At 39.2% G+C, this 21,746-nt stretch overlaps 1 protein-coding gene across 1 annotated transcript in view; it reads left to right on the plus strand.

Annotated features, from left to right (window-relative positions):
- Positions 1-21,465, plus strand: part of LOC145450223 (uncharacterized) — a 49,165-nt gene extending 27,700 nt beyond the window's left edge. The window contains exons 2-4 of the mRNA XM_080328727.1: positions 19,123-19,541; positions 19,602-19,712; positions 20,660-21,465. Coding sequence (XP_080184853.1) covers positions 19,158-19,541; positions 19,602-19,712; positions 20,660-20,947 — 783 coding nt within the window. The 5' untranslated portion in view covers positions 19,123-19,157 and the 3' untranslated portion in view covers positions 20,948-21,465. The remainder of the gene's footprint in view (positions 1-19,122; positions 19,542-19,601; positions 19,713-20,659) is intronic.
- The last annotated feature ends 281 nt before the right edge of the window (positions 21,466-21,746 follow it).

Consider the following 21,746-nt stretch of genomic DNA (forward strand, 5'->3'; position numbering starts at 1 on the left):
CATCATCGGAATCCGGCATCAGACTTTTGCTCTGACGTTGTGACGAAATCTGAATATATAAATCCAAATTCATGTTCAAGGTGTTAGCTTTCCATGTTAGCTGGGATAAAGAAGAATAATGAAGTGCCTTTGAGTATGATTGTGATCGTATAGCTTGAGACCGTGATATATTATGCAGTAATCGCAATAATCTTTATAGGTCTGAGACAGTCTATCCGCTTCTACTGTGTGCGGGATTTCTAATTGGATCGGTGTCCTTGATTAGTACTCCATGATACGCCTCAGTATTTTGATCAAGTTTTTACGCCAAATGATTGACTTGCAGCGCAGCCACTGATCTACTATAGCTGTTTTATTTGTATAGATTATTCGAGTTTATATAAAAACTGTAATCAAGTAGCCACTACATACTGGGGTCAACTTTTTGTAGCTATGTGGTAAACGTTTGAATACATTGTTGTAGCTCCATCGTATAGTTCTATCGCCGGCTCTTGTTCGAATCATTTGGACAAAAGGAATAATTAGAATGAATTTCTTCTACGTGGTAGTTGAGTTTGATCTTATTATATTATCCCACTTATGAAGGCACTACGCAGCTGTTGGAAGCTGATGGTTTATAAAGTCAGGTTAACCGACGCTATAGGTGACACTATAAAAAAAACGAATGAACCGCACACGAATCCATCGATTCAAATCAGACTGGCCCGATGCACGAAAATTATGTTCTTACAGTAACCGGTATATTGTGTCGTTTTCATCCTATTGTGTGAAATCAAGGGTCGTGGTTGGCAAAGTAACATGTCCATTGTCCAAATAACGCATGTTTTCTAGATATTCACTTAAATCCGAAAGAAGTAAACGTAGCCTACATCTCACATATGGCTTCGAAAACTAATCTAAGATGTCTGTAGTCAATCTATTTATTCGTGTGCCTTTACCGCCTATCTATCTGAGTATAGTATCCCATTGGATTATATTTTACTAAATACTGTACGTTAGTACCATGTATTCCTGTAATAATTATCCGAGATTAATAGAACATAAACTGTTATCTTAGTTTCCCAAATCCTATTCCTTAAACTGTTGTTGTCATGTCCAAATCTAGATATAGACATATAGACATAATTTTTAATTCAAATATTTGTATCTAGTTTTGGGTCACGAAGCACCCAATAGTGCAATATTCAAAGGTAGCACAGCGTAACCCATGCAGACGACAGCGTTTCACGAACAACAACAACGCAAAACAGTGTCTGTACAAATCTTGACGTAACTTTCCACGAAAATTATCCATAGTTGGTTATATACGTGCTTGTTACTAGGGCTGGGCAAAATCGAGTACCTGAGTGATTCCATTCTGAATCACGTACTATACGCTTCGAGTCGAGTCACTCATTATGACGTCACAACAGAGTATACCACTTCAAAGTTTAGATATGTACCTTTTATGCCACCACAAAGAACATAATGCCTGTTATCCGTCACGTTAAAGCAGTGGTTCTCAACCTTTATGACCTCGCGGCACCCTTTGGAAATGGAAAATGGTTCGTGGCACACCATCACAGTGGTTCTGTACTTTTTTGGCTAACGGCATCTGCAAACTGCCATAATACTTATTAGCACCCAGAAGTAACGCTGACTAAAGTGAACACTTCCTTTCTTTAGAAATAAACTTCTCCATTTGATTATTTCTGTAAGAAAACTTTTGTGCGTATAGGCGCGTGCCTCATATAGCTTACTTAGCCGTGATAGAAAGTAGTCGTTTTCTTCGGGCCAGAATATCGCTCCTTCGTGATTACAACAAACAGGACGGGCTGCCCTTGGATACTACTTCATAAGATTTGTTTGACAATAAGTTTACCCATTGCCGCATTGTGTCGAAGAGGTCAAGCACGATCTCTGATGACGATTACGGAGGCGAAGAGGTGTAGGGTATACCAGGCTAGAGGCTATACAATGTATTACCACACAGATCGTGTATCATGCGTGAGGATACGATAGCCATACCTCGATAGTTATAATGGCAGTCACCCGCAGTTTAATTATACTTCCAACAAACCAAGATTATAACCTCAGCGGCGAAGATGTTTGCTGACTGATATACTTTGATCTACCTTACTTCACGATTTTCGTATTCGTCGACAATGACACAACGTTGTGGTAGTGCTATAAGCCAACGTTGGGATCAAGTCACTAACTCACTACCTTCGAGTCCTGAGTCATCTCGAGTCATTGCACATTTTGAATCGAGTCAAGTCAAGTCAATCGATTTTCGAAGGTGACTCGAGTCAAGTCAAGTCACTCGTTTTTTTGAGGTGACTCGAGTCAAGTCAAGTCAGGTCACAAGTCAAGTCACGATTCAAGTCAAATTGGATTTTCGAATTATGAGTGAGGATGCAAAGTCATTACATTTTTCTAACTGGGTTAAAGACAGATTAATTGGCCATTTATGTTGAATCAAATAACAAATATAAAGTTAAATGTTCAGTGCATGCAAAAAGGCGTTGTATCGTCACGCACAATGAGAACCGCTAATAACATACGTGAGTAACTGCTGCGTATAGCTACATGCTACAGTCTGTTAATATCATCTACAATAGAGGATCTAATACGAAGCCTCGAGAAGTCGAAACAAATTGATATGGTACAGTGGCCTGCACTACCCAACACATCCCCGAGAATATAAACGCATTAACTATGTTCGTTCGATTTAAATTATACAAGATGGTTGGTAAAGCTGAGCACTACGTAATGTAAGCACTGAGCCGTCTCAGAAACAAAGATACGTTGCTATTAGATTTTCTACTACTACTACGACAACGGAAGCTGTGATCTTTTCGTTTGCGGTCAATTTACTATCAGTGAATTACTGGTTGCCCTCACAAGAGACATTTTCGTATCGGGAACAATCCGAACATATACATAAAGATAGGCTGATTTATTCGACATCGTTTACTTTATGACTTGAAATTGACTCGTAAATTTTGCTCCGAGTCACGAGTCAATTGACATTTTAGAAGCGCCGATTCAAGTCAAGTCAAGTCATACGAAAAAGTTGACTCGAGTCATCCCAACACTGCTACAAGCCTATATTTTAACGGAAGTGCGGGTACGATAATCGCAATGTAGATTGCAATGTTTGTAATTCAAATATGTTAACGCGAACATCACTTCCAAAGGAGTTCATAGCTCGCTAGTAATTGGGGACACAATTAGGATTAGAAAACTGCATTGTCATACAGGAGCCGCCATGTCTGCTCTTCTCTACGATCAATCAACATATCGCGCAAAACTGAATTTAGCCTTCAAGTCACGCTATATATCCGGTAAAGCGAATTCGAGGGGGTTATTGATTGCGGGCATGACGTCAATTTTGATTGGTCAAATGTACAAACTTCACATCAAGTTCGATTTAGATTATTGATCGTTTGCTATAGACTAGAATTATTTTGTGCATAATTTTAAAATTCCGAAGAAATCGCTCGCGGCACACTTGCGTGACGTAAATGGCACCCTAGTGTGCCGCGGCACCCCGGTTGAGAACCACTGCGTTAAAGATAGTTTGGTATTTTTTCTACCATACCGATTTTATTGCACTTCCTGACAATGTTGTGGGATGATCATGACTTCGGAAATGGGATATTTCCAGTTACGTTCGTAGCTTTGTACTATGTCTCGTATATTCTGCGACACGGCCAATCAAGGTTTCAAGGCTACCTCAGTGGAAAATAGTATAAAAAATATCATTCTCGTTAGTAAATTAACTTTCAGTTGCGAGGAGCGTATAATTTCAGTACTCGAAAAAATCGTCTTTTCTATACTCGACTCGAATCATTAAAATTAATACTCGATTCAAATTCGAGCACTCGAATCATTGTGTCCAGCCCTACTTGTTAGTTGTTACTCGTCCAATCATTTGATCGTATATTTGCACTTTGTTCAAAACATGTATTGAACTAACCAACGTAGGTTAGTTATCTATATAGTTTAAGACAGGGGCTGGAAGCCTTTTTCGTCAATGGAGCCATATTTACCCAACATTTTCAATTGTCAATGTCAATCCGTTATGACATCATCACTAAAAAAAAACAATGAAACCATGTTTTAAAGAAGCGCCTTTGTTTTTGGAATGTCTGTTTTAAATGCAACTCTACGTGTCGTCATCTGGTAATGGATTTACTGAAAGGCATGAATTTGAGAGAAGTATTGGTAATCGTAATACCGAATCGGCGGCCAATATACTAAAAAATACCCGAGATCAAAGTGAAACACTAGTTCAATTAAACTCGGCTCAATCCTATCTTTCTATTTTATCGCATCTTGTGATGTTTTGAACTGATGAAACTATTTTTGAACGAATGAATGAATTTGCAAAATGCGCGAAGAGCGAAAAAATATATGTCAGGTTCAATGAACTTGAGTAGGTAAATCTCGCTGCTACAGAATCCGCGTAACGACTAAAAATGAATCTGATCCCTTGCGATCCTTGATCCTCACTAATTGAAGTTTTGGTGCCTTATTGATTGTAAAATGCTCGAAATGTGATGCAGGTCCACAGTATAGTTCACGTTCTTTGTATAGCTGTATTTTACACGCATATTGTCCGCCGTTGCGGCATCTCTTCCGCTCGGAAGAACAACACTAATCCTAATTTCACAGCAATGACGAGGTACAATAACATCTAACTACAAGATAATTCTCTAATGAAAGTGGCGGAATTCATTGGTCAAATAAACAGTTTCGAATCAATCTGGTGTTGTGATATTGTGAAACAAACAACTAAAGATCTGCCGTGACCAGGATTCGAACCTGGGTTATCACGGCCACAACGTGAGGTACTAACCACTATACGATCACAGCAGGGATAGCAGAGGATGGTTTCGATCCATCGACCTCTGGGTTATGACCCCAGCACGCTTCCGCTGCGCCACTCTGCTCGCCACGGATGTGCAGTGCACGCGATAACGAGAGAAATTCGGATTCCTAGCAGCTGTTGCAATTGAGGTGATAGATGTCATTATTAAATTTCTTGAAAGAAAAGATGTTCAGTTCGGATCAGACCATCTGAATCCAGCATCAGAAATATGCTCTGACTTTGTGCCAAAATCGGACGGTCTAGTCTAGATTCAAATTAAGATGAAGAATAAAGTACCGTTGATTATGATTGTGATCGTGTAACTGTGGGACCGTGATAACATATGCAGTAAAGACGTTAACATTATAGTTCTGACACAGAACTACCGTGTGCGGGGTTACCATATTGGATCATGCCCACCCATGCCCAGTGCTCAGTGATCCACCTCAGAATTTAGCTCACGTTTTTACGGCCAATGCGAGATAGCCACAGGGACACTATAGCTGTGTAATTTATAGAGATTCCATAGGTATCTATAAATACTGTAACTGTAATCCACTATAGCTATCTTGCTTTTGAACTATACAAACTGGACTCAAATTTATGTAGCAATATTTGGTAAACGTTTGAAGATATTGTAGCTGCATCATATAGTTCTATCGCATCTTTAGGAGAGATGCAATAATTAAAATTAACTGCTTGTCCATGGTAGTTTAGTTTGATCATGTTTTAGCGATATTATTTGTTTTCTCCACGGTATACCCAACTAACAGAGTTACTATACACACTACACAGCTATTATAGAAGGTGATGGCGTTGCTAGGTTGACATTTTAAAGTCAGAATAACCGACGCTAGGTGACACTAAGAAACCTAAGGAACTGCACACGAATTCGTCTATTGAATGAGGCTGCCGCTATAGATGGAAATCATGCTTATGCACTAACTGGTCTTGTGCCTCATATTGTGTCTTTGTCATCCAATACGAAACTAAGGTTCGTGACTAGCAAAGTTAACGCATTTATCTACCGCATCTTTACAAGGCATAGCCTACTTTAGAAACCGAAAGAAGAAAACGGACATCTCCGATATGGCTTCGAAAACTAAAATTATAGACGCCTATTAACAGAATCTATTTATTCGTGTGTCTCCATCCATCTACCTGAGAATAGCATAGCACTGGATTCTAAGAGTGTACAAATGAGTACGTTATTAACATGTGCCTATGTATTCCTGTTATAATTATCCGAGATGAACTCTGAACAGGAATGATAAATTTAAATACCGAGTCAATGTCTTATATCACAGGTCTCAAACTCAAATGTGCTCGCGGGCCAATTTCCTACTTTATGATGGCGCCGCGGGCCGCAGCACCAATAATAGGGGAATTCAATGTATTTCAAAGTAGGCCTTATTTCCGGGTTTCGAACATAGGCCTAGCCTACTCCTGATAACTAGGCTTTATTGATAATGTCATTACCGAAGTCAAATAGAATAAGCGTTTGATTTTACTTTCGAATATTAGAACAGATCAATAACAACAACTTGAACATAATGGATCCGTGCCATAACAATAGAAATATGCAATCGCCGAAGAATCCATTGGTGTTACAGCTGTGAAGAGTAGGCTATGACCAGTTGATACTCGCCACATTCAATTGGCGATAATAACATATATAAAGGTACTCAAGATGACACAGGATGTAACCAACTATACATCAAAGGGGCAACATAATGTCAATGGCGGTTGCCATACCTACCTGCTTAGATATCTAAATAAGCTACGCCACGCAAGCTACGACCTTTTGATATTTTACTATTTCTCCTACCAGTTTCATAGTTTGTTCATTGTGTTCTATATGGTGTGGACACAAGCGGATCTCACGGACCAGTGAAATTGATCTACGTCACACTTTCCATTTGGTCAAAGGCAATTTGACGGTAATTTTTGACCGGCTTGTCCAGCATTAAATTTGATAAAACGGGTATCAATGGCAAGCTACGACGGTACTGATTGCGAAAACATAAATTCGCAATCGCCAAAATAAGCCTCGAATGTTGCATTGTGAGTCAGTTTGGCATTGTGACGTTACCATGCCGTTTGATCAGCTCAGGAGCAAATGCGCACGAGCGTGAGAGTGTGAATGCTCAATCGCTTGCAGCTTGCGGTGCTCCTCACCTGCTCCATACGTCATTGCTGCGTCACAATACCAAACTCACTTACAATGCAACATTCGAGACTTATTTTGTGGAGTTCCAGGACCACGAGCAGAATAGATTTATATTTTCGCAATCAGTACCGCGGTAGCTTTCGATTGATACCCGTTTTATCAAATTTCATGCTCGGCAAACCGGTCAAAAATTACCGTCATATTGCCTTTGACCGAATGGAAAGTGCGACGTATACCAATTTCACTGAGCCGTGAGATTTGCTTGTGTCCACACAATATATAGGACACCATGGGTTTTTGCGTGCGTGGTTGTACCAAGTCACGGCATTCCGAGTCACAAAAGACCTTCTCTGATTGTAACGTTTGACGCGACGAGTACGAGTACGAGTAATTCTACAGAAGGTCGCGCCCAAGTCCAAATCACAATTTTCAGTCACGAATCATCAACGGGTCATGTTTTACCATCATAAACAAGTAATGTCACGTAATAGTTGATCTTCCACTGCGTGGTAACTTTAGAAAGAGATGTGTTAGTGAAGTTTGATGAGTAGTTTCAGGCTTCTGGAGTAGTTTTATGCGAATTTAAAAAAATGGTAGTTAGATATTGTCGAATGCTTCGAAATTCAAAATGCCGTCGCGGGCCGCACAAAATGGTCTCGCGGGCCGCGTGTTTGAGACCTCTGTCTTATATAGTTTGCCGAGTCATATATAGGGTTGCATTTAAAACAAAATTCAATTTAAAACAAACATGTTTAAAATAAGGCCCTTATTTAAAACATGCTTTTTATGTTTTTTTTTAAGTCATGACGTCACCAATATTCAATTGTGACGTCATAGTGGATCGACATTGACAATTGTAAATATAGCTCCTTTGACGAATTATCTGTACTATTGTTGTTGAACCGACTGTTTTGAGGGTTCCAACCATCCCATATCGATATACGTTGGCTATATCCGGTGGTAATTGTCTGTAGGCTCATATCACATGTTTTTTGGAAAGTATTTACACAATTATAACATTATTTTACAACTTCAATTTTTTTTCAAAAGACCCTAATTTAAAGCACTGTTTAAAACATGTTTCAAACAAAAAACACCGTTTGTTTTTAATGCAACCCTAGTCCTATCCATACCATTGAAGCCGTTTTTTCATGTCAAAATCTGTACAGTGTACATCGATGAGTGAATAAATTCGCTCCACCCCGCTCCACCCCATTCCGGTTAATTCGGGATTCCATATATCCTATAATCCACATAAACATACATTGCGCAAAACTTCGAAACCCAAACATTCCGAATAGGTTCAAAGGTGCAAAATTTGGATTCATCAAGTCGAAACCCATATTCATGGTCATCTTTGGTCGTTATGTTCATTTAGATATGTTTGGGAAGAAATTTTCTAAAGTACTGGGGAAAAATTTTGCGTCGCAAGACACCCAATACTGCAATATTCCAAATCAGCGTAGAGTAACAAGTATTGCCGTCGACATCAATATCAATAATCGTCAGATTATATTTTCATCTGATCAAGACACACACAACGACAACGAACAATGAGATATAAGACGCAATGTGATGCAAGGAACAGATCTTAGGATGCCGAACGGCCAGATGCGGTCTCTTAAACTGACATCCACCTTAACCTATCGTATACCCCACCATTGCATTCAATCCATGGAAAAGTGGACGATTCATTTTGATGGGGGAGCTGTCGGCGGTCTACTGAGTTTCCATCATGCTCTGACATGCATGGTCGACATTCATTGGGTATTTACTGTGAAGTTTGCAACCGTAACGTCAAACTTCTTGAACTTAGTCGCAGCCTTCCTTGTCCAGATTCCAGACGCCAACCGTACTAATGCAGTTCTCACCAAGATAAATTTGATTCATGATATTCTTATTTGTAGCAGTTTTGTTCTTGCATTATTTTACCCTCGGAGTAGTAATAACTCGTGCTGCGACGCTCCAATTTCGTTGCATTGCGCATTTCTTCGTTATGTGATTAGTGCTCATTTATTAGCGGCAGTTTCTTGGGCTATATCAATTGGCAATATATCTGTGATGGCACAAGACCTGTGATTCTTATACGTCGTGACGAAAAATTGGGTCACCTGTTAATAGTTATTTGTTTGGGTTGCTTGAAAGCGTGTTTGCAACTAACTGGCATGTACCTTAGTTCAATATTGTTGGCACCGGCGTGCCATGGGACAGGGAAAGCGTCTTGTTAACCAAATTTGGACAACTAGATAATTCTAGTTGTCAAATTAAACTAAATTAGAGCGGAATGCCGGTATTCTAATCTAATTTGTGACATATTTCTTTGCTCTAATTCCAATTCGAATCTAATTTTTCCATGCTCTAATTTTAATTATAATATAATATATGGTTTTCCGGTAAATGCCCCAGGACAGTATAGTGCGAAACGATCCAATAAGCTTTCCAGATGTAATTCTAATTCTAATCTAATTTGGAAAAGCTTAGAAATTTCTAGTTTTCCAAGTCTGGTTATTACGCCATCAAATATTCAACTCGAACGCAGTGAACAAATATTAGGAATTTATCCGAGCATTCATTACATTACAACATTACATCGCAAACGGATTTGTGACTCTACTGCATTTATCCAATATCGTCTTACATACTGTGTTATGTCTGTCTCGTTGCATTATTTGTCAGTAATACACACTATGTGTTTGAATCTGGCGACTTATTTTGTCAGGTGGGAAACTTGAGAATTACCTATAGTTGACTCAAGTATTGAAGAGTTTCACGAGTCCACGCTAGGAGGAGTTTGAACCTACCATAAACTTGAGAACTACCAAGGATCTTTGTTACAGTGTAGTGCCCTATGTTCTTTTTGGATGTTAATCTCTATTTCGCGGCTCTTTGTTTGCTATTTCCATTCCTTGTGAGTGCGTTTTTTCATCGGGTCTTTTCCTTGGCTTTTTTGACGCGGGGGAAGAGGACATATCGACGAATCATAATGCACAAATCTTGACACTATAGCTTCCCGTAAAAATTATATAACAATAGTTAAACACTTTTGTTACGAGTCCTATCTATTGATCGTATTTCTCGTGGTATTTTCAACAGGTAAAATTGCTAGTAAATGATTAATTGCTATTTCTAGTTTCTGAAGAATTCGTTTCCTGCTGAATTTCCCAATTGTTTCGGAAACATTGGAAAATTGGCGGGGATACGTTTTTGTCAAATACTGTGTACTTGCTATCACATTTACGCCGGTTATTTGACGCATCATCACCCATTCTCAAGGGATGGGGAGAAACTGTCTGCTACCCCCGGCATAAACTGCAAAGTATGCGTGATTAAGCGTGAGCCCATAGAGATGCATTCTTAAAATTTTTCTCAAAACAAAATACGTCTAGTAACTTGTATGCGTCGTCGTGCACGCAATCTTGTAGTCCGAGACGGAATACGTTGGCAAATCATTGGACTGTATCCTCCCAGATTGAATCGGAAAGAATGTAGCAGGACCATTGCAAATTTCCAAATTGTGATTTTCACGTATTTATCATACTCTACATTACATACTTAAGTCATGATTTTCAGTCGCCCTGCATTTATATATTGCATTGTATGTTTTAAAATTTATGACAACATTGAAGCAATTTTTAAACATTGCAACGATCTCATTTGAATGATGCAACGTAGCAAGCGATCGCCACAGAAATCACACGATTATCGTACTGCTTCTTACCGTGATGCGTTAAGATCATGATTAGTCAGTATCGCAACAGTATAGTAAATGAGTATTCTACTTATATCTTTGTAGTATCGCCATGTCTGTTCGAATCTCGTTCCACTTGTTTATATTGCATTCGGGATTACGTGAGGACAACAAATCAGTTTTCTTCCTCACAGATAGTAATCGCCTACAGTCACGTCTGCGTTTACCACATACCGCGTGTGGTCAACAGCCGTGACGCAAGGAGCCATTGTGCGTGACGCGTTGGCGGAGAAATCCTCGTGTTATCGTGATCGGGAGTCGCGATAGTAAGTGTAAGTAAATGAAAACACTGAAACTAACAATAATTTGAAGAAGAGAGGATTTGAGAATAAATCTATAAGAAACCAAACAAGGAAAAACCTGAAATTTCGGAATTTGTTTCGGATAACATTACAAGTTGTGGGTGGAACATATCTCAATATCTGCTATCGCCGATACTCATTCGCAAGCATATTTACCCAGTTGCTCCTCAGTACGATTCTGGTACAGGCCCGTGATATCGAACTACTGAGATGTCGTGAACTGTCTTTCAATATTACTTCATATCCGTCGACAGACAAATTTTAATCGATTGATGGGAGAACAACACTCTGATATTTCGACCTGTGAATGCCATGCTAGGCGTATTGTCATCAGTACCAACACTGAATATTGGCCGATATGTAATTAGGCTTATACAAATTTAGGTATGCATTTGTCGGATAAATCAGTGAGAGAAGCCTGACAATAAGAGGGTTACCATTCTCAAAACCAACAAAAAATAGCACTATCCGTCAATATGCGGAGTCGCTGACACAACGGTTAATCAGTATATAGGTTCCAAGTCACCCTGCGGTGAACAGGCTTCGGCTTTAATATTAATATAAAATATATAATTTGCGATGTGCTCACGCTATTTCATTGCGACCACAACAAAAAGTGACAATAGCTCAGGATTCGGCCAATGCCCACACACAATACTAACGCAGGCACACATACAACTGTACCGTTGCATATCTCTTTCTCACGGGGAATGGTAAACAAATAGTAACAGCCGATTTCAGATGATGCGATTCAGCGACATTTGATATATACACTGGACAGCTATTACATCGCTTGACATATACGGATACCGATCGTGGAATATATGTTTAGCGTGGGGTGCTGTGGGAGTTGATGCTTGCGTAATACTTTGCACGACTTGTCAGCGATCGAAACACAGCTTGTGATGAACGCGCCAGTCCCTCGAGAGCAAGGCTAACTCCAGTCACTCAGTGACGCAAGCAATTTGGCCCAAGGTGATAACTCGGCTTCGCGTTGACGTAAGAGACGGAACAACTGAAACATTTATGGTAATGCCGACAACTTTAGATACATTCGTATATTTAGAATATTCGTAATGCTTATCAACGTTAGGCTATTTAAAAAATGACCGCAAGTCATCATTTTCAATTACGCAAAAATGGATAAAAAATAATCCAAATACTGGTCATTCTAAATTCCCAAGTCAGATAGATTAACGTGGCGACAGCCTGCATGTTGAATATATTGATCCTATCTAACATATCTTAACTGCAGATTAGTGAAATAATTATCACTGTATCAAAATATGAAATAGGTGACCTCGAGCCTCGATGATGAAAAAATATTGTTAGCAACAGATATCATATCTGCGACGGTAAAACATTGTACTAAATAGCCGAAATAAAGTCTCTCATGGGCCAATTCACTCAGCCCTCCAGCACCTCCGTGTATTTGTCGCAGCGAAGGACTCCATAGTTACGGGGTTGAAAATTCTTCCCTAAATTTGTCTAAATACCAGGTAAAAGAACATGTGTAAGAAAATACAATGTTTTTCCTGTATATACGTACTATATTTCATCCTATGAAAAGTCAGGGTTCATGGATTTTCAATCTCACATTTTTTATGACCGGGGAAATAATTCTGGAAACCGCGGGATGACGTGTTACATGTTAGCGTTTGTGATCATGATTGACGCGGGAAACTGGCCGACGCGACCTTCTTTGTGTAATAAGATTACTGTGAAACCAGCCACGCTGACAAATTCCGGGTTTGCTTGAGCTTTCGACTTGGTCGTTCATTTTTTTACTTTCAAAACCACACATAATACATTTAATACAGACGGGACATCGTGCGCGGTATAGTTAATGTACATATGAAGTCTGTGGACTTCCCAATAGTAGGCAGTATTCCTATGGTGGGTGGGTAAGCACGACATGAAGTAATCACGTGTTTGCAAATAGCAAACAATGCCTACACATGTATCTGTTCGGATGCCTAATACTAAAAATGTCGATGACCAAATGACCACATATCGTCAACAGAACGGTATTATTAAATGATGGAGTGCTTCTGCTGGTCGCAAACTGAAACTTTATATATCCTCCTCTGCTAACAACCCGTCTCTCGCTTTGGACGGAAGGAAACTATATAAGAAATTGTGGCACTTGCAACTACAATTTGGACACACGGCCCATCGACCTTATATGGAAATATATCGCATCGCCCAAGTCTGACACCAATCAAACACAATTAAATGAAAGATAATTACATCCAACGGAAATACCCTCCCCGAGGTCAATGACTATGTGATTTTCAGAAATAGGTCATCTCTACAAATTTTAATTAGCAAGCTTGCATGAAGAAGCAGACAATATTTTGGATATTACGAACATGGTTACCATTAGGGCTGGGCAAAATCGAGTATCTGAGTGATTCGATTCTGAAACACGTAATATGCTTCGAGTCGAGTCGAGTAATCGAGTATCACTCATTATGACGTCATCACAGAATGTAATATGTAAAAGTGCAACCACAAAGAATAAAATGCCTGTTATCTATCACAATAAAGATACTTTGGTAGTTTTTCGACCATACCGATTTCATTGCACTTGGTGACAATGTTTTGGGATGATGATGACTTCGGAAATGTGATATTTGCAGTAACGTCCATAGCTTTGTACTATATGTTTCGTATGCTTCGATACGGCCAATCAAGGTTTCAAGGCTTCAAAATTGAAAATTAGTATAGAAACAATTATTCTCATTGATAAATTAATTTTCCGAGGCGAGGAGCGTAAAATTTGAGTACTCGAAAAAATCGCCCTTTACTACTCGACTCGAATCATTAAAATTAATACTCGATTCAGATTCGAGTACTCGAATCATTGTGCCCAGCCCTAGTTACCATACGTCTACATTTAGGAGGATTTGTCCTTCTTTTTCAAGAAATTGAACATGTCCTCTGAGGACGCACACGTGATATCCTTTTTGGCAATTCGCCCTCCTTTATAACTTTTACAGTCAGGATATTGCACAATGTACAGGTACAACTAAAACACTGCGTAAATGACGCGAAATCGACGAATGTGACGTCACTGATGACTAAAAAAGAAAAGTACCACAACTTAAATTACGTTGGACCGAGTCTTCCTGGACCTGAGTTGGAAAAATGAGGTTCTCAACCAGAGTCCGCAGACACAAATGAGTTTGAGGAAAGTGTCCATTAGGGCTCTTCAAAAATGACCTTTTTTCTCAAATCGTACTGGCTACTTGATAAAATTGTTAGGTTACCTAATTTAAGCCTACACACAAAATTTGGTTCAAGTCCAACCAGTAACCGCTTTGCTACAGGAGAAGAAAGTTTCTATTTATTATATAAAAATAAATGATAAAAAATTTGAAATTTTTCTGTTCACCCCATGAAAGTGTTAGGCTGTCAATAGAAACGATCCTCACCAAATTTGGTTCAATTCCAACCAGGGGTAGCGGAGTTATTGCCGTCGAAAAATTTGGATTTGAATAAAATAGTATTTACGGTGACTGATTCTTTGTTTATTTATTATAGTTGTGCTCACCGTAAATACTATTTTATTCAAATCCAAATTTTTCGACGGCAATAACTCCGCTTCCACTGGTTGGAATTGAACCAAATTTGGCGAGCATCGTTTCTATAGACAGCCTAACACTTTCATCGGTTGAACAGAAAATTTTAAAATTTTTTATTGTTTATTTTTATATAATAAATAAAAACTTTCTTCTCCTGTAGCAAAGCGGTTACTGGCTGGAATTGAACCAAATTTTGTGTGTAGGCTTAAATTCGGTAACCTAACAATTTTATCAAGTAGCCAGTACGATTTGAGAAAAAAAGTCATTTTTGAAGAGCCCTACTGTACATAGGTGATTCTGCGAGCTTTCATTCAACATAATTTATATAAGTCGTAAAAAGTAACTTTATTCCAATCATCTTGAAATCCAGTCTCTTTTAAGCCCGACTTTTCTGACTAAAGTTAGTCTTCGTCTTCGATTACTTCACACTTCAGGCGTGTCTTTCGTCGATTCTTATGAAAATCAGACATAAGAACTTCAAGCCGGCCGCGATTTGAAGCGATTCTGTTGCGTCACTATGCACACACCAGTGACGCAACATATCTCTTATAAAAAAACTATATTCGCGTGCCCATTGCACTAGTTTAAACCTTGAAAGTTGGAACGGCAGGGCGATACCCTGGCTGCGCGACTCGATATTACGCTATATAAGCAATCATCTTTAAGTAATTGGTATTCTGTGCATGACCCCCTTGAGGTGTAATTCTTATGCCCTCTCTCGTTCTATAAACCCTAGCCCCAAAAATAAAACTAGGAACATTCTCGAAGGAAACCTTAAAACCACGAACTAAAAACAACAACAACATAATTTTCAACAGAATTGGTCAACACGCTTCACCTGTTGCATATAGTAGTTTTGGTGCTGTAAACTACTATGCCTGATGCAAACACGGTGTGTTGTCAGAATTCAATGGGCTCGTAACTACCGGTTTGTCGTCTTGGCCAATTACTCATCCAAGGACCTCCAGTTTTCAACTTGATCAGGTTGGCGGAAAAGCCCAAACTTTAAGTTTACAATATGCGCATTGTGCATGTCTTCATCTACAATGTAACCTTGATTCTAAATCACTGTATTTTATGTGTTCAACGGGCTTATGCTAATACTTCATTTGCATAGTTGAGTCCGCGAATACATTTGCCCAATTAAAATTTAATCCGCAAACTAATAAGATTGAGAATCACTGTTATAAAGTATATAGAACATATTAATTAGGCTACGCTGATCAGTGAACAGAACACTGAACAGTACCCTATGGCCTGTTACTGTGTAGCTTATGTTTGGAAAACAAAGTACAGAAGTTCAACTACGTAACATTGATCTATTATAATCGGATTCTGCAACGTGGAATTTGCTCAGAGTTGCCATCGCAATCGAAAAATCATAACCCCGAATCCGAATCATTACATATACTATCATACGCCAGGCTCGGGTGCTTCCACTATCGATGTCGTTCAGGTAGTCTTTCGTAATGCAAGTAACCCAGGGTATATATAGATACTCTATCGGGTATCTCGTTCCTAATATGTGCACAAAGAGATCGGTGACATGAGAAGTGTCAAAGCCGAGTTCACTTTTTCGTCAGTCCCTTGTGCAGCATTACTTTCAGTTCTCATACCAATATAAGGATAGTGGATCGATATGAAGTTTTCATTCCAGTTGTTACGTCAAGTTTCGACGATTATTTTTCGGGTGTTTCTGGGATGTGATATAACCTGAATCTTAATTTTGGAAACAATTGCATTGTCAATCCGGTAAATATCTATTTACTGAGACAATTTACAGCATGGACTCGCTTCCGGAATTCCATAATTATTTCATTCCAGAGAATTCGAGTATTGGACAAACTGCAGGTGTCTGAGGAAATTAGGACATTTAAACGTCGCACACAAACGAATTTTAGAATATAAATTACTCTGCAGGTGTTCCCTATTGTGGGTAGGTATTCCAGTGCAATTATTTATCGTTTTGGCGAAATTGAATGCATTTTCAGGACGCTATAACGTCAATGAAATAAGCTTTGGATATTGGCCGAACTTGGACATTGTGCGTATAAATCTGAATAAGTTTGAACGAGTGTCCGACACTCGAATGCGAAGCTAGTCCGTATACTATAGTTACCATTTACATCAATTTTTCATCATGCACTTCTAAACGCCACAAAATTGCGATACTAGAAGAACATCTGAAGAAGTCGAAACGACATGGATTGACCTTTCAATCAAATACCCGCCTTGGCCTACATATATTAATAAAACACGTACAGGTACACAGGAGGCATGCTCAGCACATGCAGTATGCACATTGCACACTCACCCACTCAGTTTATCAACTCTCCGCGAAGTATAGTACAAATAAATTATTATCACGTGTTGCAAACATCTATCACCTGATTGAAAATTTTACATTTCCGACGGAGGTATAAAACTTGGTACGACAAATAGCAGCAATCACGTGCTCGTATCTCGTGCCTATATCGTGCTTGGATAGGCATTTGTATGCAACGATACCGCGCAGGAACGTCACCTGTACAATTTGCATGATCGTGTGTTGTTGTTTATTAATCAAAAATATTTGGCGTGTATCGCCTGACGGCTTTTTGCACCACGGTCAATGACATTATAAGCGAAGGAAGGAGGTCGTACGAAATAACGACAAAATATCAGGCAGGAGTAGAATGATTGCGTCTTATATTCTCCGTTGTTTCAATGTACCAGGCGCGGAAAAACTCAAAGACGAAAACCAGCATGGGAATCTGGTTGAGTCGGGTCTAAGTTTATACTTTCATACTTTATGACTGGCAACCAAGCGTCGTCTAATTGAAATATGTCCGTGTTCAGTAAGCAGGGTCGACACATAAATATGTTTATAGCACGTGCAATCCTTAGGACCTGCTTGATATTGAAAATACAGGACAATCCAAATTATGATTTGTGCTATTGTGATCGACCTACATTCGTATTTCAAAACGATGCCGAAATTTCTGAGATGTTCCTATACTTTGTCACCTATTTCGAGGGTCTAAAAATAAGTAACCTGTGCAAGATATATATGATATATATATATGTATATATATAGCCAGAGATTTCTAGATTTCTAGAAATCCCTGTATATAGCCTAGCACTCCTTAACGAATATGAGTAATGTTAAGGCGTGGATCAGCGTACTTATTATCACCAAAGTTTGAGCTAGATATAGAACCAATCAAGCATCAAAACACCCGGAGAAAGAATGACAAAATATGGTATTCACTTTTGTTTCCAGACTTTTTACTATTCCGATATTTTCCAAAACCCCAAAATTGCTTATTGTACAGCTCATTGCTTATACTGTGTCCTAAATCAGACATTAGAATCGCATTTACTACGATGATTCCAGAGGCCACGCATTACCCATTTCGATACCTTCTTGTGGACAGGTGGGCACCCTATCAATATTAAGACAATCCACAATAATTACAGTTACTCCATTGTAAAACTCGCATTGTTGGCCAACTCACAGAAATGGCCGGGCTACAATGTTACAGTGAAAAAATCTCAGTCTAAAGTAATTGCTACAAGTATTGAATAAGGAAGGATATCTTTGTTTTAAGTAATTCAATAACCAATTAGGTTCAGCGATAATACGGACGTACCAGGCCCTGCACTTCAAGTCATTCTCCTACAACTTTCATGTGATCTGAATGAAATTGATTTACACAGGTATAGTTCGCAGCAGAAATAATAAGAATTATAGATCATGGATCATAGCGTCAAGCTTCACGCTATTCATAGTATATATCAGACCACGGTTCAACAAACCAAAAAAAGGTACTTGTGTGTTCCCATACTCTCAAGATACACATTAGGAGTCATCCACCTGTTTTCGTTGGTGACCGGTCACAAGATATTGAAAAGCTATAGCTCAATAAATTTCATCAGCTTGATATTTAATTGCACCACTCACATGAATGTAAAGAATTGAAGTTAATTGCCCCGTGTGATTCACGCAGGGGTTGCATCACGTGGCAGAGATATGACGCTAAGTTTTGTCAGGCAGCTTGTGGCGGTACAACATCGTTGACACTGGTATTCAAAAGTGGTACGAGAGAATATATATATGCTCAAGGTCCGAAAAAGGAGGTATTCATTTGTTTGTTTTCCTGCGTGCTTCGATACAACCTAGAAACTCTCTCGCAACTATACGATGCGGTAACATCAGCGCTATTTTTAGATCTGACGATCTCTTCGCCGGCCTTCTGACGATATATATATTGAGCCTTCGCTCGCTCAATCGCACAACATGATCTGAATTTTGCGCTGGCTTGAGACAAATAAAACCTTCTGAGCGACCTATAAGAACTATAGCGCGGGATTGATATTCTGAATATTGACTGAATTCGTACAACAACGAAATTATCCTAAGGTCACTAGAAATTTAGAAGCATCGTCCGTCGTAATTGAAGATTTTACAATCCTTTCAGAATTGTATAGATTAATATTCAAGTTTGTATTATCAATGAAACTGCAAATGATGACGCATGGTGATATACACCAGTACGAAGACTCCAAAGGGAATATGGTAGCGGGCTACCACAGCCCGAACGACTCGGCTTGTTATCAAAGCACGCCGCATTACATTGCTTCGGAATATATAGACAAAATGTTCACGAGAACAGCGCCAGATTCAGTGACAAGTCCACCTTCAACTACTACTGCGCTAATGGATACGACAACATCCGAATGTGACGCTGGAGTAGTGAACGAGGACCTACTGAGAGAAGCGGAGGAACAGCTACGGCCGCTAATCAAAGAAGAGCTGCGACACACAATTCAATGTAAGAGAGCCGCGAAAGGACTGCCGTCTCATGTCGAAATTGAATACAAAATGCTTAAATCCGAGGTAGGTTTCCTTGTGCCGTCACATGGAAAAACAGCAAACACGCTATACTCGCACTTACAGCCAGAGACTCCGGCAATGGCAATAAGGCGCCAAAGGAGAAGGGACAGGAATAAGGTCGCCGCAGCCAAATGCAGGATGAAAAAGAAATTGGTTTCGGAAAAATTGATGGAGGTAGGAAGTGACAAAATATGAATTTCAGCAAATATATGCTATTGTTGATATACAACGTCGTCTCCAATTCTCTACTTGCTGACGATTACCCCTGACGAAAATCAGCCAAAAATAGTCGGTTCATTTCAATATGAATAGACTATTCAAATATCAAATAGTGGTGACAACTGACAATGCTATCTTATAGCCCGTAGCGAATGAGCCCATTTCGTGTCTGTTTGGAGCGTTAACATATTCCCCAAGGCTCAAAGGATTTATACTTTGGAAAGATATGACTGAACAGCGGGATGTACATAATGAGCACTCTGGGAGACGAGCGAACTCCGTAATGACAAATATAGGCAATGCGCATTGCGCATGCAAGGATGGGAAATTTCACTTTGGACAGAATGGTTGCGAAGAAATCTGATTTTACCGTCGACGGCTTAAAATATTTGGCCCATAAACAACACGCAGGCGGATATATTAGGCCGTACGGATTGAGTGAAAAAGAAATTTTGACCAAATCTTGATAAGTGGAAGGATAACGCAGCCTTAGGATGAGTAACTCACACGCAAATTCTGCATTTGAGACTCAAAACCGAGACTATCAGAGAGCATATATCGTAAAAAGCTAAATATAAATAGATAAACTCGCAGTATGATATCTAATTAATTAAAATATGATGTCGGTTTTAACGGTTATTATATTTTGTGATGCGATTATTGATGCACAATGTTCTTTCCAATTCTCTGCTAGTTGCTGACGATTACTCGGACGAGTGTCAGTCGAAAATATTCGGGCTCATTTCAAAATATGAATATACTATTCAATCGGTCATCATTTGGTATCCGCTCAGAGAACACCTTCTGAGATCACGCAGTCATATTTATTAAGTTATCTACAGCTTTTATGTCTTCACTTCGTTATCAGTATTATTATATATGATATTTCTTTCTTCTCTCAGGAATCAGAACTGCTAGAAAAACAGAATCAAAAATTGAGGATCGACGTGCAACGTTTGCAAGGCGAACGACAAAGACTAATCTACATCCTAAACCTCCACCGTCCGACATGCATAGTCCGCAGTCAACTATTTCCGAGTTATGAAGAGCAAGCGTCCACCACAGCCAATACCCAGTCAGTCACCGAATGTGATGAAAACTACTCCATAAGAAACGATGCTATGAGCCCCGAAACATCACCTGTCTATCGCAGTGTCATAGTCAGGAGTGACTCTGTAGTCAGTTCTTGAACATCAGATATTATTGGAGAGACATGATTTGACACCCTCAAGCCATTGCGTACTTTGCACAAATGCACACTTGTGGGGCATATGCAGGCGTATGACTCGTGGAATACAGCGGAGATCGTAAGAACATCTGCTGTACTAATGGGTAACCCACAGATGGATAGCAGAGCTTTGATTGGTAAACACAGGTGATTTGGGCTGGGCCCACACACATACCGAATACTTGGGTAGAAAATAGCAAGCAAAATATTCACGAAAGATTACTATGCATCAATAAAAGCATTGCTGAAATCTTGTGACGGTACAACCGATTTACTTATAACTACAGCACGATATATAATAATGCAGGTCTATGCTTGTTGGCTGCAACAAATATGTACTTCTCTGTAATATCAGTCAATTTCAGTGTTATTCTGTTCTTTGCCAATTGAAATTTACGACATGTTGTTTTATTTTATACACAAATATTTTTTACGAACCTCTTCTGACGAAAAGAATAAACATGATATTGCACTATGGGCTATACCGATAGTTATTCAATGCCGTTTATGCGGTGAAGAGTATAGCAGAGAGTGTATACCAGTGATGAGCATCGGAGCGGAGTTGGAGTGGATTCGCAGCGGAGTTTTGCCGATTTCGTGACAGTCGGAGCGGAGTCGGAGTTTACTACAGATATTTTTTCGGATAATTTCGGAGTATTGTAACTTTTGTCTCCGATATCTTTGGATAGCTCTGACCAGAATACACTATTGATTATGATTACAAACCAAAACACAGACAGTTGACACCTTGTAAAGTTGTA

Source organism: Botryllus schlosseri, chromosome 11 (assembly GCF_051294905.1).
Source record: "Botryllus schlosseri isolate E-star chromosome 11, Bs_hap1, whole genome shotgun sequence".
Lineage (NCBI taxonomy): Eukaryota > Metazoa > Chordata > Ascidiacea > Stolidobranchia > Styelidae > Botryllus > Botryllus schlosseri.